This window comes from Capricornis sumatraensis, chromosome 8, assembly GCF_032405125.1.
Source record: "Capricornis sumatraensis isolate serow.1 chromosome 8, serow.2, whole genome shotgun sequence".
NCBI lineage: Eukaryota > Metazoa > Chordata > Mammalia > Artiodactyla > Bovidae > Capricornis > Capricornis sumatraensis.
In genome coordinates this window covers 4,724,155-4,748,507 of record NC_091076.1, presented here as the reverse complement: position 1 = coordinate 4,748,507, position 24,353 = coordinate 4,724,155, and the positions used below count along the sequence as shown (strand labels likewise).

At 57.2% G+C, this 24,353-nt stretch overlaps 1 protein-coding gene across 1 annotated transcript; it reads right to left on the bottom strand.

The window, feature by feature from the left end:
* Nucleotides 1–1,067: 1,067 nt before the first annotated feature.
* MRGPRF (MAS related GPR family member F) lies at nt 1,068–6,813 on the bottom strand. Its single transcript, XM_068978610.1, has 2 exons — nt 6,766–6,813; nt 1,068–2,530 (listed from the first exon to the last, which is right to left on the bottom strand). The coding sequence occupies exons 1-2, from the start codon at nt 6,811–6,813 to the stop codon at nt 1,547–1,549; spliced, it is 1,032 nt and encodes a 343-aa protein (XP_068834711.1). The 3' UTR covers nt 1,068–1,546.
* Nucleotides 6,814–24,353: the final 17,540 nt, after the last annotated feature.

Genomic DNA, 24,353 nt, shown 5'->3' with positions numbered 1-24,353 from the left:
AGAAGAGGGGCGCTCTGCTCCAAGGGTCCTCGATGCCTCTGCCCTCGGTCTCTCCCTGGGGCCTGTGCAGTGAGCGGTTTCCCCAGATCTTCCCACAAAAGGGAAGGTTGGATCCAAAATGCTTATCTCCCACGGGCTGTCGGGGCGAGGGGTGGTCAGGGAGCTGGCCAGCCCAGCCCAAGTGGAGGCCTGGGAGGGGTTCTAGGCTCTGGCTGGGAAGTTGGGAGGTGCCAGGCACAGGGACGCCAGCCTGGCCCCAGAGACCTCAGGACAGACAGTTCTGGAAGGCAGGAGGGACATAGAGCAGAAGATGCTGCGGCCCCCCGGGGCGGGGGGTTGGGGGGCTCCCTGTAGACATATTGTGTTCTTCCCAGGCCGGGCCTTATCAGCCAGCACAGAGCCTGGAACTCAGGAGGTGTGATGAAAGCTAAGTTTCCAGAGGGAACGGGGGGCCTTGGGTGAGTGGAAAGGGCACCGGGGTTAGCCAACAGAGGGTGGCGTGCGGATCATGCTCCCCCAGCAGAGGAGTGGACACCGTCTCTGGAGAGGGAGCACCTGGGGGTGTAGACAGTCCCGCCAGGAGCCGGGGCACGAGACCTGGGTACAGAGCAGGCTGTGCGGGGAAGGGGGCATGGAAGGGCAGCCCGCCTGGGCCTCGGATGCCGGTGGGGTCCTCAGTGTGGGCACGAGCCCACGGACAGGACAGAGGGCAGGAAGTCTTCCTCAGTGCAAGATAGAAAACGTTTATTGATACACATTTACTGTCTTTCATAAAACCTCCGTTGACCAAGCTGGGCCACCGTGCTTGCAGGTGGGCTGGAGTGGCCAGGGAGAGCCAGCGCCCACTTGCAGATGGCCCACCAGAGCCCCGCGGGCCAGGCAGATGGCGGCTCGGACGCACCAGCCGGCACGGAGTCAGAAAAGAGAGTGAGTTACCCAAGCCGGCCGAGGCTCCTTTCTGCATCCAGCCACTTGCCAGGACAGAAGCCCCGCCATTTGGGCCGCCCAAGGGCTCCCCAGAGGCGGGAACGTCATCCACAGAAAGACGGGACCCTGAGGTGGTTAAGGGGCAGCTCTCCCCCACAGCTCACAAGGTCACCTTAAAAGGACAGAACGGAGCCAGAAGGTGTCCTCACGGCAGGAGGAAGTTCTGGCCCGATGGGCAATGGTGCTGGCAGAGTCATTCTGGGAGAGGGCTGCCTCACTGGCAGGAGGTGGACAGGGCTGAGTGATTCCCTCCTCTCCCTTCCTGACCATCCTGGGGTCAGGAGGAGCCCCACACCCGGCCCATGGCCTGGGGGCGACTTCTGTACCACAGCTCAGGGAAGGAGGGGTGGCTGGGGGAGCCTGGCAGGGTCATGGGGGGCTGTCTGTCTCGCTGCCAGCCTCCCCAGGGGAGCCTGTGCCCTGGGAGAAGGCGGCTTGCAGGCGGGAGCGGCTTTCTCTCCCTGCGCTTGGGCCCCAGGGCTGCTGCCGGCTCTTGTCCCTCTGTCAAGGGTCTCTGGAGGTCACGTGGGCCCCGCCTCGCCTGCAGGCGTCCGGCCTCTCAGGAGGCGTTCCCTGAGGGACACTGCATCTCCAGGGTGACCGTGTTGGGCGTGCCGCCTCCCGCCTCCCCCGGCTCGGCCCCGTCCCGCAGGGCCCGCTGGAAGACCACCCTGAGAGGCTCCCACAGGCGCTGCGACTTGTCCCTGCCAGCCAGGAAGTAGACCACGGGCTTGGCACAGCTGTTGATGCACAGGCACAGGTCAGTGACGTACTCGGGGAAGGGCGCCGGGATCCGGAAGACCCAGAAGAGGAACCAGTCGATGCCCAGGTAGATGGAGGACACGAGGAACACCGAGACCACGGCCAGGATGACGTGGTTGAGCTTGGCCGAGCGCTGGCGCCGCCGGGCCCGGCACTCCACGTGCAGGATGAGTGCCAGGCAGGGCAGCACCATGAGCGGGCAGAAGACCAGGAAGAGCAGGATGCCCAGGAAGGTGTCCATGTGCCTGCAGCCCGCCCCGGACGCCTGGCGGCCCAGGAACACGCAGAAGTAGTTGTGGACGCAGGTGACCAGCAGCGACAGGGCCCAGAGCAGCGAGCACACCACGGCCGACAGGCGCTTGGGCCGACGGCGCCAATACCAGGTGGGAAAGATGACCGACAGGCAGCGCTCCGAGCTGATGGCTGGCAGGAGGCTGACGCTGGTGAGGACCATGCAGAGCCCCACGATCCGGGACACGGCGCGGATGTAGTCGGCAAAGGGGCCCAGGAAGCCCCCCGTGTTCAGAATGGAGAACACGGCCTTACTAAAGAGGTAGCCGACGTCTGCGCTGGCCAGGTGCAGGAAGTAGACGGAGAAGGGGCTCCTCTTGATGGAGAAGCCGAAAAACCAGAGGACCAGCCCGTTGCCCACCAGGCCGCACAGACAGAGGAGGAGGAAGATGTAGTTCATGACGGCCGGCGGCGGCAGCATGGTGATCTGCTCGATGGTCAGGAAGCCCCGGCTGTAGAGCTCGGGGGCCTCGCTCACGCCGGGACACACCTGCGCAGGTGCGGAGGGGGAGACGCAGTGATGCTGGCTGGCCCCCACCCCCATGCCCATGCTTGCATCCAGGTCTGTTAGGCTCCACCCCCAGGGCTTCCTGCTGGCTCAGAATCTGCCTTCAATGCAGGAGACCCAGGTTTGATCTCTGGGTGGGGAAGGTTCCCTAGAGAAGGAAATAGCAACCCACTCCAGGATTCTTGCCTGGGAAATCCCATGGACAGAGGAGCCTGGCGGGCTGTGGTTCATGGGGTAGCGAAGAGTCAGACACGAGTGAGCAACTAAGTGTGCACGCGTGCAGGCTCCACCCCCAAACCCCCACCTGCATCTAGGTACGCTAGGCTCCACCGCAAACCCCCATCTGCTCCCAGGAGTGTTGCTCCTGATGACAGACTTGGCTTTGGAGCAACTAATTGGCTCCAACTGGAGCTGGAGACACCCCTGATCTCACAGAGCGCTACCATTCTGTGCCCCAGAGTTTGCAGCTGGCAGCCTACCGCAGTGATGGTGAAAACAGTGAAAATGATCAGTCCCTCATCAAGGGGCCTGACGTCCCACTGCCCAGAAAACGTCCATATTGTGCAAGAAAACCGAGGAGCCTTTCTACACCGAAGGAAACTAAAGCGGCGTGACCAATCATTGCAGGGCTGTAAGCCTGGATTGAGTTGTGGGTCTAGCGATCGCCGTGGAGGCTGTTACGGGAATGGCTGGGGAAGAGTGAATAGGAACCATGTCTAGATAATGGTACTGGACCCATGTTGCACTTTCTGAACAGGAATGCACTGAAAAAGCAGTACAGAAAATGCACTGTAGCTGCATGGGAGGGTCCTTGATCTTAAGAAGATACAGGCTGTTTGGGGGCAAAGGGCATTGGAGCCTGTAATTTACTTTCTTTTTAAAAACTTTTAAAATATTTATTTGGCTGTGCTGAGTCTTAGTTGTGGTGCATAGGATTGCCGCTCTTGCGGCATACGGCGTCTTTAACTGTGACATGTGATCTCTTAATTGTGGCATGTGGGATCTAGTCTCCTGACCAGGGATCGAACCTGGGCGCCCTGCATTGAGAGCTTGGAGTCTTAGCCACTGGGTCACCAGGGAAGTCCCTGTAATGTACTTTCAAATATCTTTGGGAAAGAAAGTATCTTCAATGCACTTATAAAACAGAAAGAGACTCACAGACCTCAAGAATGAACCAATGGTTGCTGGGAGAGAAGGGATAGTTAGGGAGTTTGGCATGGACATGTACCCACTGCTATATTTAAAATGTATAACCGACAGTATAGCACATGGAACTCTGCTCAATGTTATGCGGCAGCCTGGGTGAGAGGGGAGTTCGGGGGAGAACAGATACTTGTATGTGTGTAGGTGTATGCATGGCTGAACCCTTCCCGCTGCTCACCTGAAACTGTCACATTAGTGTGTGGCTATACCCCAACACAAACTGAAAGGTTTAAAAAAAGATACTAGATAAAAAGTACAAGTGACAACAGGCTAACAGAGTCGATCAAGGTTTATGCACATTTACAAAACTTGCAATTTTTCTACTAAAACATGAACACATTTATTTAAAAGAGCAAAATCACTTGCAAGTTAACGAAAGTGACCCCTGACCCACAGTGGGATCAGAGAGACCTGGGGAATCAGGCTGGTCCCCTGCTGGGTCTGGGTGACCCTTTAGTTTTCTGGATCATGAGGGAACCGAGTCTGGCCAGGGGGTCCCTCGAGGGGGAGACGCTGGAGGCAGTGGCTATTTATAGAGCGGTGGGGGAGCGCTTCGGTGGTTTGACACTTGGTCTGGCTGTGTGAGTCCATCTGGCTAAATGTCAGTCTTGGCTGCAGGGTCTGGGCTGGCGTAGAAATGCATGAAGGTGGGCCAGGCGCAAGAAACCAGCCAGTGGCGGGGGGGACCATGGTGAAGCAGAGGGCACCTGTCCTGAGCAAGTGGGCAGCCGCCCTGCTCCAGCCGGGGGGCTCCAGGGCGGACTGGCAGACTGAGTGACGGATCCTCTTTCCCCCACTCCCCAGAGAAGTCAGAACTCAAGACTGTAAACTCTGTGTGTGCACGCTCAGTCACTCAGTCATGTTCGACTCTTTGTGACCCCATGGACTGCACCCTGCCAGGCTCCTCTGTCCATGGGACTCTCCAGGCAAGAATACTGGAGTGGGTTGCCATTTCCTCCTCCAGCGGATCTTCCTGACCCAGGGATCCAAGCCGCATCTGTTGCGTCTCCTGCACTGGCAGGTGGATTCTTTACCGCTGAGCCATCTAGGAAGCCTACATCTTTAAATGTTCTTTATCCCCATCTTTAAACGTTCATGTCAAAAGAAAAAACACTGTGTGGGCCAAGCACAATGCATCTAAATGCTGGATTCTGTTCTCAGGCTATCGATTTTGACCTCTTGTCAAACACCATCACTCTCCTTGCCATACCCTGGCAGACATCACTAATCCATCCCAGCGCTCTTTCCCACAGAGCCTGAACCTCACCTCCCTCTAAACACCTCCTGGGTATCAGTTCCCACTGCTCATGACTCTCCCTTCAAAACAAAAGCAAAACAAACAAACAAAAAAACCAGAAGGTTGTCAGATCAAGCTCACTCTGCTGCTTTCCTGATGGCCCCCCAGCTCTGGCAGAAAGCTGGGTCCTGAAAGATGGCTTTCTGGGCCTGACACCCCATAACAGAAGGAGAGCACTTTTGGCCTGGCTCCGATCAAGGAGCATCCACAAGCAGGGACTGGAGGGTGCTGGTAAACTCTGGGTTGGCCCCATGAGCTCAGGGCATGGGGGTCCTAGCCATTACCCAGCATTCTCTAAATACATTTACTGATGACTCCACAGCTGTCTATCTGTCAGCTCTCAACCCCCTCGTGCTGTGCGTGTGTGTACTCAGTCATGTCTGACTCTTTGCGACCCCATGGACTGCAGCCCGCCATGTCTCCTCTGTCTATGAGATTTTCCAGGCAAGAATACTGGAGTGGGTTGCCATCTCCTCCTCCAAGGGATCTTCCCGACCTAGGGATAGAACCTGCATCTCCTGTGTTGGCCGGCAGGCTCTTAACCAGTGCACCACATGGGAAGCCCATCAAACGCCTTAGCTTGCTCTAATCTCAGCCTGTCCTGTTGGTGGTTCTCCTCTTAGCTGGGGAGGAGAGGCATAATCTATACTGACTAAAGGAGTCTGTGAAGGACCAGCTCTGCGCCCAAGGGAGCCGGGCAGCAGGGGCTGCAGCTGACAGACCAGATCACTCAGAGCCTCTCACAGGCTGGAAAAAATCTGCAATCCTCTCCGCAGAGTCAGAGCGGGAGGGTTGGTGAGTCACTGGGCGTGAGCTGCCATCCCGGCCACATACCACCCTGTAAAATGCCTGCCTGGAGCCTGGTCCCCTCCCTGGGCTCTGCCTCTTCTCTGGGGTTTCTGGAGACTCCGGAGCCGGTCTCATCTCTGCTTCCTGTGGTGGCCACCCCACAGCAGTCACCATCGGAGGCAGGAGGGGGCTGCAGGCATGGCGGAGAGGTGCCTGGGGCTAGGGCTCAGGTCCTGGGCAGGAGTCTGGGCTCTCCTGGGCCTCTGGACTCACCCCCGTTGAGTCACTACACTGGCGTGAGCCTTGGTTTCCTCAAACATTGTACCCGCTAAACTCAAGAGGTCCTTCCAACTTGAGAGGGTTTTGCCCAGGATTCAGAAAGGAACTCCGGAGTTTCCAAGGGCCTCAGACAAGTAGGGACTGGAGGGGCAAGGGCAGAAGGGATGGGTCAGCCTGATGGACTGTCAGAGTCTCAGCTGCAGGATGGTGCCTGCATGCGGGAGGTAAGCCGTGGAGACCAGACCCTGGGTGACACTGGCAGGGTGGGCCAGAGCCCCCTGGAGCATGTAACATTGGGGCCAGTTCGGAGCCAGCCTTGTAGGGCCTCCTGGCAGGGCCTAGCCGTGGGAAATAGCTGACTGCCCCATCTCCACAAGGAAGAGAGAATGAGATCTCTGGAGGTTGGTAACACAGGATAGGATTTGAGGGAGTCCAGTGATGAAGGCACTAGGGATCCAAGGGAGCTGGTAAGCAGTGCCAGGCCACACAGACCAGAGGGGCCCTGTCTGTCCTGAGCTAGAGGATGGGTTCTTGGTGGCAGAGTGTGTGTGAGCAGGACATACCAGAGTGGCGTGCCCGTCCCATCACACCCATCCTGCAGACCCTGGCGGAGGAGCCCCCTCTGTACGGAGCTGATGGAGGGACTTGCCTTGTTCCAGTTGGTGGGGTGGGCCTCCCAGGAGCAGTTTCCAGCCATCTCCAGGCCTGGCCAGTCCACGTTCCTCAAGGCTCTGCTCACAGCTCACCGGCCTGCACAACCCACTGGGCACAGCAGAAAGGGTCGCATCAGGGGGGCAGTGTCCTCCACGCCCAGGGGTGGCCCGCAGGGCTGTCCCCTTGGAGGGGAGGTTCATGAATCATCCCCTGGTTCCCCAGAGGCAGGGCCTTGTGGGAGGCACGGGGCTTCCTGCTGAGTCCAGAGCAGGTGGCAACCGTGTGCACCGCCCCCTCCTTCCCTAGGGGGAGGGGTCCTCATTCACCCCTCTGCTGATATCCTAGTGATGCCGCCTGCAGAAGAAGTCCTTCTCCTTCCCAGCTCTGTCGGGCATTTCTGGAGCCAGACGGCGTCTGGGGATATGACTGTTCACCTGCACACATTTCTTGGGCATCACCTTTGTGTCCAGCCAGGGGTGGGACAGGGGTTCCGGGCAGTTAGTCCCAGGAGGGAACATGGGAGAGAAAAGATCATTTCTGGCCAGGAAGACTTCCTGGAGGAGGAGGCAGCCCGGTCATCATCAGCATTGGTGTCATCACCCACCATCAACCCTGGGTCAGTGAGAGCCTGCTCCTGGACACCCATCCTCCTGTCTGGTCCTGGGTACCAGCGAGGGGGCAGGTGTAGTCACTCCCTCTGTGATGAGGGCAGGGAGGTGAGGTCACCTTCCTTGTAGGGTGGCGGGGGTAGCGGGGACATTACGGCTTTGCAGATTTGTGTCTGCAGAGCCTAGATGGGCTGAAGAGGCAGGGAGGCTGAAGGGGCCAGCCCTGAAGTCGTTAGGGTGGCCCCAGCTCCAGGTTGGAGGAGGAGCAGCTGGATTCGGCCAGGACTTCAGGGCGGGGTTGGGGCGAGAGGGCTGGGAGAAGCGCGGGGGTGGCCTGTCACTTGTCCATCCTGGCCGGGCAGAGCTCACTGGTGGACTTGCCACGAGTTCACTCGAATTGACCGCGGTCCCCAACTTGAGCTCAGCCCCAACTTGGCAAGCACCCATCCCTCCCACCGTGCAGGCGGGAAACTGAGGCTGTGAGTGGAGGAGGGGCCTTTGGGGGCGCCTGGCCAGGCGGCGGGCCGCTGGGTCCCTCCTCCTCCTCCTGACTCCCCCGGAATTCCAACCCGGCCTCCGCTGCCAGTCGAGGCCGCCATGCGCCCCTCCGCCCCGGGCCGGGAGGGCCGTCCCGGGAGGGCGCCGGTCATTGGCTGCGCGGAGAGGCGGTTCTCGAGAGTCGCCTGCCCTCTTTAACCACCGGCCTCCCGGAGCCCCGGGCGCCGGGTCGCCTGGAGGGGCCACCGCCGGGGCCGGGGGCGGGGCCGGCGCGGACCGCGGGGCTTGCAGCCGCTGGCTGCGCGCGGGGTGGGACCCCTTTTGCATGAGCCAGCTCGTGAGGCCTGAGCAGTGTGGGTCTGCAGATAGCGAAGGAGTCGGGCAGGGGAGGGGTCGCAGGCGTGCATATAACTGTGCCCCCTACCCCCGCCCCCGTGGCGGTCTTGACTCTCGTTGGACCCCTGTCCCCGTTGCCACGGACAGATCTCAACCTCCTTCACACGCTGGGACTTGTTGAAACTCTCCAGGTGCCTGCAGCCCTCAAGGTGCCGGCCTCAGCCCGTCTTCCCGCGGAGGAGTCGCCCTTCCACCCTCTTCTTCCTCCACTGTCCCTCCTCTTCTGCTCATCCTTCCAGACCCACACCACCCCGAGGCCCGGGCCCTAGGCTCGATGTCCTGACGTGGAGGGCCTCCCCTGGTCCCCTCCAGCCGGACTAGATGTCCCCCCAGGATTGCTGGCTGGGACCTCCCCGCGACGGGGCTGGGCATGGAGTGTTCACTCGAGGGGTGGCTGTCGCTGTGTGTGTGAGCCCTCCTCGCCCTGCCACGGGCCAGCTGACAAGCTACTGCACCGGCACGGAGGGACTGGAGGGACCTGAGAGCCGAGGTGAACCCCACGTGGGCCGTGGAAGGACATGTGTGTGACGTGTGGGGGATGCGCGTGACTGCGCGTGCTCCTCATGCTGGGATTCAGCCTATGACAGGGCTAGCTTGGGCTAACGCAGACAAAAGATCTGCCAGTTCAGCTCACTGCGGACCCTCCCCTCAAAGCAGGAGCCCAGATGGCCTCCAGCCACCTGTCTGCCTCCCTGGGCCTCAGGAAGCCCCGCATCTCTCACTTCCACTCACCATGCCTGGGGCTTCGAACCTGGCCCCGCTGGCTAGGCAGGGCTTTGCCCCAGGAGGCCTGGCTTGGAGGGAGCCAGCAGCCTCCAGGTCTACTGTCCGTCTTCCCGGCTTCTTGTCTCCTTGTCTGGGGGGCTGCCGCCTGGGCTGGCTCTTGACAGAGCCGGCTGTGGGGTGGGCTTGCGGCTGTCCCTGGCCCCGGACACAGGGGAGACCTTTTGGAATGCCTCAGGAACAGACAGCTTCGCCCAACGCCAACACCCCACCAGGCACCGCCCGCCTGGGAGAAGGTGGGATGCAGCCGCCCAGCCTCCGTGGCTGAATAGCCTCCTTCTCCCTCGCTGTCCACCCCAGGGCCGGCCCCGAGCTTCTGGAAGCGCAGTCTGCCTGCATGACAGCAGTGGGCTGCTGCCTGCTGGGTGTTTCCCTTCCTGCCCTTCCAGAAAACTCACTTGCTCGGCTGGAGGCTGGCGAGAGTAGGGGACGGGGGGAGGGGGAGCCCCCACCCCCAGAGGACAGAGCAGGAGCTGGAAGCAGAGGACAGATGGCTTGGGGGTCGGGGCCTGCTGCACAAGATGGGGACTCTCAAGCCGTGACTCCTGCGGCCTCAGATGCTGACAGCACTGCTCTGGGGGGCTGGAGGGTGGGGAGCTGCTGCTTGGGGCCATGTGATTTCCAGGGGCTGCCAGCCTCGAAGGTGCCCACCTCTCTCCCTTTCCCTGCCCAGGCCTTTACCCTGCAGCCCTGGCTCCCGAGATGCCCTCCCCTGGGCCCCAGGCATGTGGCACTACCTGCAGCTGCGGGTCTGATCCTCGGAGGCCTCCCTTTGGCAGAGGGCTTCTCCCGCGATGCCCACCTCTGGTCCCGGACCACCCAGGTGGGCAGGCCAGCCCGAGGCACTGCCCGGAGGCTCAGGAAAGGCGGGCTCGGAGTGCAGGAGAACCTCGCCTGCCTGCTTGCCTGCTGGAGGAGACGGCTTTGGAAGTGTAACCCGCCCCAAACCCAATTCCAGGCCCGGCAGGAGGGGGCGGGGACGGGGAAGAGGGGGAGGGGCCGAGCCGGGATGAGGCTTTGGGAAGGAATGCCCCCGCTCCTGAGCCCCCCCCACCCAGCCCCACTGGGAACTCAGCTCGCCGCCTGGTGACGTCACGTTGGCCCGAGCACTGCGGCCCGAGTCCAGCTGTGAATCTGCAGCTCCGAGGGGCTGCCCGCTGCACGCGGAGAGAGAACACCAGGCTGTCCGCTTGCCCGGTGCCTTCCCTTGGCCCCTCCCTGGGCATCTCTGGGCGTGCAGGCCTGGGGGTGGGGGTGGGGGGTGGAGTGAGTCCCTACCTGTACCCAGGGACTGATAACGGAGCAGCCAAGGAGGCTGCGGGAGGGGGGCTCCAGGGTGGGGCGGCGCAGGGACTTCGGAGAGGCCGACCGGGTGGCTGGACAGCAGTGCCACCCAGGTGGTACTCCACACCCCCTTCCACCCCGGGATCTGCTCACGGCCCCCCTGCGGGCTTCTGGAGCCAGGAATTCCCTTTCCCCAGCCCTAATAGCAATCAGATGGCGCAAGTGGAAAATCACAGCGCTTTCCTGGGGCCCGAACCCAGCGGGGAAATTGGCGGGGCTGCGGTGCCTGGTGCGTGCGCTGCTCGGCGGGAGGATGAGTCAGCCTCCCCCCGTCCGGGCGAGCCCCCCGCGGGGTCCTGGGGCACCGAGCCAAAGCCTGGGGGTGGGGGGCGGCGGCGCAGGGGCCAGAGGGGGGTGGCCCTGAGGAGTGGGAGGGTGAGGAGCGGCTTTCCCAGGCAGCCACCAGGGAAGGCTCCGCTGCCCTGGACCGACTTTCTCATGGCCCCAGGGAGCCCGGGGGAATTCTGAGCACAGCCTCTGCGGAACACACGGTGCCCAGGCTGGGGGCTGCCTTGGCGGGCCTCGGCAAGAGAACCCAGACACGAAGCTCTCCTGCACCTGCCCTGGGCCGCAGCACCCCCGCGTCCAGAGGAGCACGATGTTCCTGCGCCTGTGAACTTCCGAGGGGGCGCGGATTGTTCCCTACTGGGTCCGGCTGGCCTGGGGGTGGGGGGCTTTGCTTTTAGGGAGGCGTGGGGGGAGGAGTCGAGCATGTTGCTGTTCACGGGCACTCCCGAGGAGGAGGGGGAGGAGAGGCTGGGGACCCTCCCCTCCTCTCCCAGGCCGGCCAGCTGGGGCCCAGCTGGGCCGCTTGTTTACACGCAGAGGCCAGGGGGTGGGGATGGGGGCGAGGGGCCAACCCGGGCAAGTTCCAAGTGTAATTGCGTTTGGACTCTTAAAAGGAATTGTGTGAAGTGGGCAGCGGCTCTGAAGTCCACCACCTTATTTGGTATGGAAATCTGTTTCTCTCAAAACTAAGGAGAGGCGCTTGTAAATGGGAAAGCCGTCCTTTGCCTGGGTGTGCAGCGTCCCACTGCCACCCAGCGTCCTCCGGCCTGGAGGCTGGGCTCCCCAGGGACCTGGAGGGAACCCCGGCCGCACATGGGGCTCCCCTGGCTGCCTCCAGTCTGGGTGACCCTGGGCCTCCTGGGAAAAACAATGACTCCTGGAGTTGCAATGAGGCGGGAATCCGGGTGCCCGTGACCCCAGAAGCATGTGTTATTCACCCCCCTCCCCTTTCAGCGAGGCCCCCTCCCCCTTCAGTGAAGCTTAGGGCGACTTGGAGGTGACTGGCCCAGGGCTGCGCACGTGGAGACTGAGACACGGTCCTGACGCTTCCAACCCTCCTCTTCTGTCCGCACACTCCAATCCAGCCACTGACCGCCATCCAGTGTTCTCCGCCCCTCCCAGGAGAACAGGACTTCATTTTAGTGGTTCTGTGCGGTGGGCCGCAGGTTTAACGCCTGCCCTAGCCCCCTACAAGGGTCCAGGCAGGACCTCCTCTGCTGGGCCCTCCTGGGCTCCCTGGATGAGCGGGTCAGCCCCTCTGGGCCCACAGGGAAGGTGCAGAGACCCCAGGCAGGCCTGCACACCCATCAGAGTGCTGGCCGGGTACCAGGCACTGTGCTGTGAGCTGATGAGCTGGAGGGAGCTTCTGTCAAGCTGGGAGGCAGACCAGAATCAGAGGACCCAGGCCCGTGTAAAACCACAACCAGACAGAAGGCACTGGGGCTGGGCACGCCAGTGAAATCAGGATGGCTTCTCAGAGGAGGTGACGATGGAGCCCACGGGGAAAGTTGGGAATGAGTAACTCAGGTGAGAAGGGGAGGAAGGCATCTCCGGCAGAGGAAACTGCAAGAGCAAAGGCCCTGGGGCAGGACTCGAGCTGCCCGAGTAAACGGGGTCGGGGTGGGGGGTGCTGGTGAGGCCAGGGGGAGGAAGGGAGAGCAGAGGCGTGGATGAGGCCCCCAGGCCAGGCTGCTCTGAATGGCCTTTCCTGGCCCAGGATCCTCGCCCTCCCTCCATGTCCTGTTCTCACCTTTCTGCTGCCCTTTGTCCCATCTGCTCAGGGGACAAAGGCAGTGACGATGATGACAGTTACAGCTGGTCCTCTGAGCTAGGTGGAATGACTTCATCCTCACAGCACAGCCCTTTCGACATGCTCAAGGAACACACGTTTACTGAGCAGCTACTATGTGCCTGGCCTGTTCTAAAACCTGGGAATCCACCAAGGAAGGAACAGATAAAGACCCCTGTGTGCGAGGTGCCCAGATTCTGGAAATGAGGAAACTCAGACCCAGGGAGCATCTCTGTGAAGCCACCCAGTGGCAGGGCCCGAACTAGGACGCTGGGGGCGCTCTGTATTTACAGCTCCAGCACTGGGCACGGAGGTGTCCAGATGGGAGGGGAGCTCCAGAGGCCCACGTTCTGGTCCTGCCCTGCCTCTGATGAACCAAGAGAAACAGCCTTTTCCCCAATTGTACCGTGGAGGAAGGCGGTAGGATTCGAGACGCCCTGTCCCCACCTTCCACTCCAGCTCTGATAGGCTGGTGCTTCTATTTTCTCAACAGGTCTTTTGAGACACACTTCACACACCAAACAGTGTTGTCGTTGTTCAGTCGCTCAGTTGTGTCTGACTCTTTGTGACCCCATGGACTGTAGCACACCAGGCTCCTCTGTCCTCCACTATCTCCCAGGGTTTGCTCAAATTCATGTTCATTGAGTCAGTGAGGCCATCTAACCATCTCATCCTCTGCTGCCATCTTCTCCTTTTGCCTTCAGTCTTTCCCAGCATCAGGGTCTTTTCCAATGAATCAGCTCTTGGCATCAGATGGCCCAAGTATTGGAGCTTCGGCTTTAGCATCAGTCCTTCCAATGAATATTCAGGGTTGATTTCCTTTAGGATTGACTAGTTTGATCTCCTTGCGGGCCAAGGGACTCTCACGAGTCTTCTCCAGCACTACGATTTGAAAGCATAATTCTTCGTCAGTCGGTCTTCTTTATGGTCCACTTCTTACATCCATACATGACTACTGGAAAAACCAAAGCTTTGACTGTATGAACCTTTGTTGACCAAGTGATGTCTCTGCTTTTTAATATGCTGTCTAGGTTTGTCATAACTTTCCTTCCAGGGAGCAAGCGTCTTTTAATTTGATGGCTGTAGGCACCAAACAATTCACCTCTGCTGTCTAGGTTTGTCATAACTTTCTTTCCAAGGAACAAGCGTCTCTTACTTCATGGCTGCAGTCACCAGACAGTTCACCTCTTTAAAGTCTAGGATTCGGTGATTTCACTGGATTCACAGTCATGAACTGTGAATCTAATTACAGAACGTTGTTGTCAACGTTCAGAAGAACAGAAGAACCTCATACTCATTAGCAGTCTCCCCAGCCGCCCACACCTGAGGCCCTGGTCACTACTCATTTAATCTCTGTAAAGTCACCCATTCGGGACATTTTGTAGAAATGGAATCACACAGGTCTTTTGTGTCTTGATTCTTTCATGTGGTATAAAGTTCTCAAGGTTTTCACATGTTGTAGATTCATACATCAGCGGTGCATCCCCCTTGGTGGTGACACCCTGGCTCTTTAGGGTCCAGGCCCCCCTCCTTCTCTTGGCTAAGCTCCTCTAGGGGATGAAGCAAATGTGGGCATGAGCTGGGTCTCCCAGGTTAGTTCCTGAGGCCCTCTGGTTTCAACCCTCGAGATTGAAAAAGTCTCTCCAAGATCTAGCTGGTTTTCCTGATGGGGAAGAGAGAGGAGGACACTTCCTCCCTCCTCTCTCCCCTTCTCCAACTGGAGCATCTGTGATGGAATGTGCATGTGGGGAATCTCTGTAGAAACCGGCATCCTCCTGTGTCCCACATGTGGAAGACCAAACGTTTCTTCATTCATGCATTCATCATCCTACCTGTTCATCCACCCATCATCCATCAACCACCCACCCATCACCCATCTGACATCCATCCATCACTCATCCATCAGCCATCCATCCGTCATCCGTTTATCCATACACGCATCCGCCATCCATCCACCTATCCATTATGTATCCATCCATACATGCATACATCATCCATCCATCCATTCTTACCTTCGTTCAACACATCTTTACTGAACACCAGCAATGTTGGTGTTGGGGAAACAACTGTGGAGAAATCAGATCTGAAGGGAGAGAAGAACAAATGATAAACAGAAACACGTGAACTTAAGAATTCCAACCAGAATCAGTGCAGGTAGGATAATGAACAGGTGTGGTGATAGAAAACGATGTGGTAGGAGAAGAGAAGCTGTGATGTAGGCTGGATGATGGCCCCCTAACGGTGCCGACTGGAGAAGGCCATGGCACCCACTCCCGTACTCTTGCCTGGAAAACCCCATGGACAGAGGAGCCTGGTAGGCTGCAGTGCATGGGGTCACTAAGAGTCAGACAAGACTGAGTGACTTCACTTTTACTTTTCACTTTCATGCATTGGAGAAGGACATGGCAACCCACTCCAGTGTTCTTGCCTGGAGAATCCCAGGGACGGGGGAGCCTGGTGGGCTGCCATCTATGGGGTTGTACAGAGTTGGACACGCCTGAAGTGACTTGACTTAGCTAACAGTGCCGACATATGTCCTAATCCCCAGATCCTGAGACTAGAGGAACTTATGTGGCAAAAGAGACTTTGCAGGTATGATGAAGCTAAGCATACTGAGATGGGGCGCTTACCCAGGGTTATCTGGGTGGGCGCTGTATAATCTCAAGGGTCCTCATAGGAGGGAGGCAGGAGCGTCAGCGTGAGATGATCAGGCAGGAGATGTGATGAGCAAAGAATGAGGCTGGAGGGGTGTGAAAAAGGGGCCACGGGGCAAGGATGCATTATCCTCTAGAAGCTGAAAGAGGCAGGGAAATGCATTGTCGCCTCGGGTCTCCAGCTCTGCCCACACTTTGATTTTAGGCTTCTGATCTCTAGAACTACAAGAAAACAAATGTGTGGAGACGTCCCTGGCGCTCCCACTGCGGTGGACGTGGTTTCAATCCCGCAGGCCCTGTGGCAGCCAAAAAAAAAAGAGAAGAAATGTGTGTTGTCTTAAGGCACCCAGTTTGTGGTTACAGCCACCCACTGGTTACAACAGCTATAGGAAGCTAGGGCAGAATGGTAGAAAAGGCCTTTGCATCAAGGCTAGGCTGGAAGCTCTTTCTGCTCCAGCCAAGGCCGGAGGAGGGGAAGGAGAGGAGCTAGTTACTCACTGGAGTTCACAGGAAGAGTCTGGGATCAAGAACAGCAGGTGCAAAGGCCCTGAGGCTGGAATTTGCTGTGGTGGGAGAATGGAAACGGAGGTGGGAGGGCAGAAGGGGGAGGGGTGTATGATGAGGCTGGGGAGGTGGGTGGGGCCTCCAGACCCCCGGAAGCCCAGGGCAGAATCCCCTCCTGGGACCTGAGATGGGGTGTCCCGGGAGTGGGGCCTTGGCTGTCTCCCGCCCTCCTAGTTTGAGGCTCTCCGCCCAGTCCCTCACTTTCCTGCTGCCCAGATGTTTCCTGCCTGTGTCTGCTTCTCTCCCTCTGCGTGGCCACTATCCTGGCGCAGGCCTGTGTTGTGTCCCACTCGCACTCCTTGCTGGTACCGCAGCCTCCGCACAGTCCCAGTGTGCGTTCTGCTCGCTCATCAGACTCCTTAATGCGGGCTAGCCCGTGGGGACCCTCAGCGTCGTCACGCTTGCCTGCCTCAAACTCCTTGGCCGCTCTTGCCACCAGCTCTGGTGCCCCTCTGCTCACCTATTCCCCTGCTCCCTTCCCTCCATGCCTGTGTCCTGAAAGCAAACCCCAGTCATCACGTCATCTGATCTGTGGCCTCAGCACGGGATTGAAAAATAAGGAAACCTTTAGAAGACCCCATTTTCATTTTAAAAGTCTACCATGATCATTTCTAAAAGCCGTAAAGGATAATTACTTAAAATCGACAAATATCCAGTGTCCGCATTTATTGATTTATTGACAGGATTGTATATGTGAATCAGAATCCAACTAGGTCCACGGTTTGATCTGCTTCTTTTTCCTGTTTTAAGTTATAGATTCCCTTGCTGTATAAGTTCCCTGTTGGTGCAGTGGTAAAGAATCCACCTGCCAATTCAGGAAACGTGAGTTCGATAACTGGATCGGGAAGATCCCCCAGAGAAGGAAATAGCAACCCACTCGGTATGCTTGCCTGGGAAATTCCATGGACTGAGGAGCCTGGCGGGCTGTAGTCCGTGCAATCACAGAGAGTCAGACATGACTGAACGATTGAACAGCAACAGTCCCCCGCAGCATTTCTCTCTCTGTTTCTCTGTCTCTGAGTTAGATCAGGAAACAGACATCACATCGTCAGGGAAATGAGGTGGGGCTGGAGCATGGACACCTCGGAGGCTGGGACCACAGGATGCGAGGCGCAGTCACTACCGGCCTGGGCCCTGGACACTCACCCACCGGTGTGGGTGCAGACGCTGGGGAAGCGCTTGGTCCACCGTCACCTAGGCAGGACGCAGTGGGGCGGGGTGGGCAGCCCAGGCCAGCCCAGCCCAGCCCAGCCCAGCCCAGGCCAGCCCAGCTCAGGCCAGCCCAGCCCAGCCCTCCCCTTTAACTATCCTTAGCTTCTGGGGGGAGCCGCAAGTAGTTTGTGTGAGAGGTGGTCCCAGAAAACGCTACACAGAGATGGGGAAGTGAGACAGGAAGGAAAAGACTCTTGCGAATTCGCTTCTGCCTGGCTTTGAGCCGTCCGGTCCTCCGCTCACCAGCCCCCAGCCTCCATCTTTGGGTTACCGTGACAATAGCAAGATGTTTGCAGGTGCTCCAGAGAGGGTGTCTTGAGGGGGAGGGAACAGGCTGGCGGTCGGGGTGGGGGGTGCTGGTGTAAACCCACTCTTGACTTGGGGGGGCCAGGAGGGAGGCAGGCGAGGAATGACGTTGCCCTTAGTAGGGGTCACTTTCTGCATTTCCGCTGGGCCCGCTATTGGTGCGTGTGGACACCCAAGACAAAAATATGCCTTGATCCGCACATGGAATTAGTCACAGTTTCCATGGGTCTAGTGCAGAATCGGGGAGTTGTTCTCCAGTCTGAGTGCCCTGTTGTCTCCTCTTTGGGGGAGGCCATGTTTCTGAAACTTTCTGGCAGAAGTAGCTGTTTTCCAGATAACACTCAGAATTGTTTAGCTCGTCGTACAGCTGTTTGATCTGGAATTTCCCCCCCGAGGCCTGAGCCAGCTGAACAGATTATGCTGATTGGTATGTGTGTATATTTTAAGTCATTAAAAATTAAAAAAAATTTTTTTAGTATCTTTTAAAATAAATGATGGTAAAATGCATCTAACAGAAAACTTGCCATTTTTATTTGCTTTTTCAATTAAATGTTTAAAGTTTTGGCTTTTCTGGGTCTTTGTTGCTTTGAGTGGGCTTGCTCCAGTCACGGTGTGCAGGCTTCTCATTGCGGTGGCTTCTCTCGTCTCCGCCTAGTGTTAGGCGTGCGGGCTTCAGCAGTTGCAGCATTTGGCCCGGTAGTAGAGGCCCGTGGAATCGTCCTGGACCTGGGATCGAACCTGTCCATGTCCCCTGCCTTGGCAGGTAGATTCTTATTTCCTGGACCACCAGGAAAGTCCCCATTTTTAAGCAAACAGTTCTGTGGCCTTAAGTACATTCACGGTGCTGGGCAGCCATCTCCTCCATCATCTCCAAAACTCTTTATCTAGTAAAACTGGAACTCTGTCCCCATTAAACACGAACTGCCTGTCCCCTTCCCCAGCCCTTGGCCCCCAGCATCTCATTTTCTGTCTCCATGAATGTGACGACTCCAGGGACCTCATGCGAGAGGAGCTGAGCAGCGTTTGTCCCTTCTTGACTGGCTTATTTCACTTAGCATTGCATGCTTGGGGTTCATCCACGTGGTAGCATGTGTCAGAACTGCCCTCCTGTTTAAGGCGGAACGACATTCCGCTGTATGGATGGACCACGTTTTGTTTATCCATTCATCTGTCCGTGGACACTTGGAATGCTTCCATGTTTGGGTTGCAAATACCTGTTTGAGAGCTTGCTTTCCATTCTCTTGGGGAAATACCCAGAATCACAATGGCTGGATCACGTGATCTTTCTAATTTCGGGAGGGGGAACCATTTCGCTCCCTGTTTTACACTCCCACCAACAGTGCACAAAGCTTCCAATTATTCCACACCCTCAGCAACACCAGTTATTTTCTACACTTTTCTTTCACGATAGCCATTCTAATAGGTGTGAGAGGATCCCTTAATTTAACTTTTGCATACAGAAAATAACCTTTCTCCCCAACAGAACCCCATTGTCCCCTGTACAATCAAAGACACACTAATTCTCCTTCCAAAAAAGGAGATGCAAAATCCCACTTCTAGGCGGTGTTTTCCAGCTGAGCTGCAATCCCCTTCTATATCTTGTGACTTGAAATACTAGATATTGGTTGAACCAGTGTATTTTTTTAAATTAAAAAAACTTGTTTAATTATTCAGTGTTCTGGGTCTTACTTGCTGTACACAAGACCTTCAGTTTTGACGTATGGGATTTAGTTCCCCGACCAGGGACTGAACCTGGGCGCCCTGTACTGGGAATGCAGCGTCTTAGCCACTGGACCACCAGGGAAGTCCCTTGAGCTGCTCTGAACCCACTTTGTAGTCGTTGGACTATCCACTGGATCTGGGGAGAAAACGCAGACAGCATTAGTCCTGTGATCCCAGCTAGGTAGATGGACCTTCTTTCTCCTCTATCCACTCTATACCCATTCCCTTTGCCCCATCTCAGCTCGTCCTGGTTCTTTGTCTGGCGAGGTGACCAACACTTCATTCCTGAAGGATCTATGCCCTTCATGGGTCATTTCGATTTCTCCTAGGTTTGTACTGCAGGACATGAGAGTTCTCAGGGATGCCCCAGAGAAGCTTCTGGACTCCAGGCGTAGGCTCTCTGTGGCGTTCCCCCTTGGAACCAGGACCAGTCAATGCCTGCTGGTACAGTAACCCCCTACTTCATCTCCTCTTTAGGCGCATAAATGGTATTCTGGAAACAGCAAAGCATCATCACTCAGCCAGTAAAGGGCCATCCCTTCATTCAGGGATGCTTGGACGATGGGGAACGTGGTGAGCCAGAGGAGCCAGAGGGCTTAATCCTGATGATACCCTTCATTTGTGGAGAAGTGGGTTCCTTGATGAGAAGCAGTGTGCATTGTGGGCATAGAATAATGGCCAAGGAGATTCCAGATGTGCACGGATGGAGGTTTCCTCAGAAAACTTGCAGGCAGGGAAGCCAAATTCCTGTTCAGAGCAAGTGATTATTCCAGGAAGATCGAATCACTGCCCCTTCCATGATGGAGGTGGTCCAGTCAAATCAACCTGCTACCAGGGGGATGGCAGTCCCCTGGGGAATGATGTCCTCTGATGGGGTGGCTGGCCCCACAGCAATGGGGTGGGGGTGCTGGTCAGCTTCAGTGCAGAGAAGCTTGGGTTGCTGGGCCCAGGCAAAGCAGGGTGTCTGGGGACACAGGCTGGCTGATGCCGTCAGACAGAGCATCTTGTCCCTCTGATGACAGAGAGCCTCCTCCGTGAAGGTGGCCTCTGGTCAGCACTTACATGGGACACGGACACCTGTCCGGCTGCCTTGTGCCCACTCTGAGAGGTTCTTCCTCTGGCTTCTTCTCCTGACCTCCTGTGACCAACCGTCTGATCTTGTTCCTTCGGAGTCCCTGAGCATCCATTAAGCCCTGCTGACAAGTCAGTGTGGACCCGCATCTCTGACCTTCTCTCCTCGCAAATAAAAGGAGCGACCAGGTGCATGCCTGACATTCTGTCCCCGCTCCCTTCAGGACCACCTCCCTGGAGCTGCAGAGTTTCCGCTGTCTACTCTCAGGCGATGCCAGCGTGTCAGTCAAGCCTCAAGTCCTTCTTCCTGGTGCTCTGTTCATTTTTATAAGGGAATTGGGGGTGGCCAAAACATGATGGCATCACTGTTCCATCTTCCCCAAACTGCCTTCGAGTCCACTTGAAATAGAAATGGTTCTGAAGAACTGGTGCTTTCAAACTGTGATGCTGGAGAAGACTCTTGACCTTGGACAGCAAGGAGACCAAACCAGTCAATGCTAAAGGAAATCAGCCTTGAATATTCACTGTAAGGACTGACGCTGAAGCTGAAGCTCCAGTCCTTTGGCCACCTGATGCAAAGAGCCGATTCGCTGGAAAAGATCGTGATGCTGGGAAAGATTGACGGCGAAAGGAGAAGGGAGAGCCAGAGGGTGAGATAATTGGATAGCCTCAGTGACTCAATGGACATGAGTTTGAGCAAATTCCGGGAGGCGGTGAAGGACAGAGGAGCCAGGCGTGCTGCAGTCCATGGGGTTGCAAAGAATCGGACGCGATTTAGCGAGCGGAAAACAGCAGGAGCAGGAATCTGTTCTGAAGGGCCTGGGTTGACGGCGTCTGGAAGTGGGCTCTTCAGAGGAAACGAGCAGGGCCACAGAGCACAGCACGAGACCCCCAGGGATCTGGGTCTTTCCGGGCCCCCACTGCCAGGCTGCCAGGCCCAGTGGAGAGAGCTGTGGGCGGGGCTACGGTCACAGCCCTCAGTGCACTTGACTGAGAAGGCCGAGCGGGGCTGGATTCAGCTCCCGCCTGAGCCCTGGGCCCCGTGCTGGTACTGCAGCCTTCCCCCTTCCTTGCCGGTGGGCTCGCTGACCACAGGGAGGATGAGACGGCCTGTCTTGAAGGTCTCACTCTGTGGTGGGATTCCCTACCAGGGGGTCTGCAAAGGGGCCTCTCCCTGAGATGGTTAGAGCCATCCCAGGTGAATGTTTGCCCTCCTGGCTCTGAACTGCCCCAAATCCCTCCCAGCTGAAATTCGGGGTTCCCTCACCTCTGTGGTCACCCGTGGGGAAGGGCCTTGGGGAGCGGAGGCAGGTGGACAAGCCGAGCCAGGAGTCAGAGGGATCCGGCCAGTTACGGACTCGCCGGTCCATCCAGGTCAGCCCAGCTGGAGGGGCCTCTTGGCAGAGAGACCCCAGGGTGATGACTCTCTAGGAGGAGTCCCCCCAGCTTTCCAACCTCCGCCCCAGACAGCTGGGGCGGTTCCCAGTTGCTCAGTTCTCTGGTTGATACAGGCCTTTTCCAACCTCTGTGCTCTTGAGTTCCCCCTACTTGCTGGTCCCTGGAGGACTTCCATCATCTTCAGGGCCCCGTTCAAATGTCACCTCCTCCAGGAAGTCCTCCCCTGCAGCCCTGCCAGAGGACAGGCACACGTCCCGAAGCCGCTTGATGCGGGATGAATGGGTCCAGTGCGGCTCCCTTAGCCAGCTCTGAAGGGCAGAGACGTTTCCTTCCCAGCTCCGGCTGCCTGGAACATTGCCAGCTCTCCAAGGAGCTCATATGTTCCTGAGTTGTGTGGGGACTTCCCCACCACCCACAGAACAGACCTTGACTATGACCTGCCAGGTCCGCTGGCCTGGCTTAGATCCCTGGCAGGACCTGCCCTCCTCAGCCTGGATGCCTCCTGGCCCCTCCCCGTCCAGGGACCGGTTCCCTGGTCCTGGTGGCCTCTGTCCCTTGGGCCCACGCCCCAAGAGGAGCCTGGGCAGCTGGCCTGGCAGCAGGTTCAAAGTCCGGGCTGCTTCCAGGCGGCTGCAGTGTCTGCTCCGTCCCTGCCCTGCAGTCTCCGGCTCCCCTTACCTTTTAAAGCATGGGGTTGAGACATATTTGTACTGGGTCACCTCCAGTCCCAAGGGATTCCTATGGGCCATGTGGTCTCCAGTGCGGGGGAGGTGTCTGCCCCCTCCCCCTCTAATCCACCCCTTCCAACCACCACACTTGAAAAGAATAAATCTCATCATGTTTGTCTCCTGAGCTTCAGACCCTCCAGATGCACCCTGTTGCTCTCAGAAGAAGCTACCCCTTAGCTTAGATGCCAGACCCTGTGGGGACTGCTGCCGCCCCCTTGCTCTACCTTGGCCCCTCCCCTCCAGCATACTGTCCTCAGCCCGCTGTCACCCCTGCTTAAATGCCATGCCCTCTCCTGCCCTGACCCATGGCCAACTCCTCCTCATCCTTCAGACCCCAGCTAAAACGTCACCTCCTCCCAGAGGCCCTCCCAGACTGTCTCACGTAAAGATGGTCTCTCTGTGTAGGTTTTTTAGAATCGAGATTTTTGTTTGTTTGTTTTGCTTTGTTATGTTTTAATTAATTGATTTATTGAGTTGAGCCGGGCCTGAGTGTAGGTGTGTGTGATCTTCAGTCATCGTGGTGGCATGCAGGATCTTTTAGCTGTGACATGCAAACTCAGTTGCGGCCTGCGGGATCTAGTTCCCTGACCAGGCATGGAACCCCTAAGAGCATAGCGTCTTAGTCACTGGACCACCATGGAAGTCCCCAGAATTCAGATTCAATGAATTTTCTCACCATAAAAATCCCATGTACAGAGGAGCCTGGCAGAGTACAATTCATGGGGTTGAAAAGAGTCAGACACAACTGACCACACACACACACACACACACCCCATAAAACTCACCCCTTTAAGTATACAATTCAGTGGTTTTTAGTATGTCCACAAGGCTGTGCAACCACCATCGCCCTCTAATTTCAGAATGCTCTCATCACCCACAAGAGAAACCTCCTATCCATCAGCATTCACTCCCCATTCTCCCTTGCCCCAGGCCCTGGCAATCACCAACCTGCCTGTCTCATCTCTGTGGGTTTGCCTCTCTTGGACATCTCACATGAATGGAATCCTACAATACAAGGTCTTATGCATCTGATCCTTCCACTTAGCATAATTATTGTCAGGAGTCAGTACCTCGTTCTTTTTTATGGCTAAATAATATGCCCTTGAGGGGGCTTCCCAGGTGGGGCAGTGGTAAAGAATATGCTCGCCAATGCAGGAGACAAAGGAGACCTGGGTTTGATCCCTGGGTCAGGAAGATCCCCTGGAGGAAGAAATGGCAACCCACTCCAATGCTCTTGCCTGGAAAATCCCGTGGACAGAGAAGCCTGGCGGGCTACAGTCCACCTGATCCAAAAGAGTCAGACACAACCGCACGGCTAAGAACGCAACATGCCCACCAACTCCCGGAGCCTACTCAAACCCATGTCCATCGAGTCGGTGATGCCATCCAACCATCTCATCCACTGTCGTCCCCTTCTCCTCCCACCCTCAATCTTTCCCAGCATCAGGGTCTTTTCCAATGAGTCAGTTCTTCCCACCAAGTGGCCAAAGTATTGGAGTTTCAGCTTCAGCATCAGTCCTTCCAATGAATGTTCAGGATTGATTTCCTTTAGGATAGACTGGTTGGATCTCCTTGCTGTCCAAGGGACTCTCAAGAGTCTTCTCTAACACCACAGTTCAAAAGCATCGTCGTTCCAACCCACCGCCCAAACTCTGTCTTGGGCTCCCAGCCCAGGGGGACCTGGGTATGCTTGCTTGCCCTGGAAAGGCCTGATTCCTCCCAGCCTGACACAGCCCCCTGTCTCCCAGACTCTCATTCAGGCTCCCAACGGGCCTTCTCTCCAGCAGGCACCGCCATCGCGAAGGCTTCTGGGCTCTGCCCTCCTGCCCCTGCCCTGCTGACCCTCATCACTCACAACCCTTCCCTTGGCCGCCACCCCAAGCCTCTCGGTTCCCAACGCGACCAACGACCCGGGTCTCCCCAGATTCCTGCTGTTTGTGTCACGTGTGGGAGAACTCAAAATAGCCAGTGCAGTCTGCCCAGCCTGGGAAGCAGACGGTTTTCCCAGGGGCTGGTCCCCAGGGCACACATGATGTCTTGCTCACCAACGCCCCGGCTTTTGGCCCCATGCTCAGCTGACATACTCTCTTCCCAGGCTCAGGCAGGCTCGATGTCCACTGAGCCCCTCACTCGCTGTGTGGCTGTAGACAAAGCATGCGGCCTCTCTGAGCCTCAGTTTCCCGAAATGCAAAGGTAGGATCGTTGCTTTGCTACTCTTGGTG

What these genes read in the sequence shown, in the direction of transcription:
- MRGPRF (XM_068978610.1), bottom strand. Translation starts at nt 6,813, where the DNA reads ATGGCTGGAAACTGCTCCTGGGAGGCCCACCCCACCAACTGGAACAAG. An exon ending in ACCCCACCAACTGGAACAAG is followed by an intron (nt 2,531 to 6,765) that starts GCAAGTCCCTCC and finishes GCACCTGCGCAG; the next exon opens with GTGTGTCCCGGCGTGAGCGA.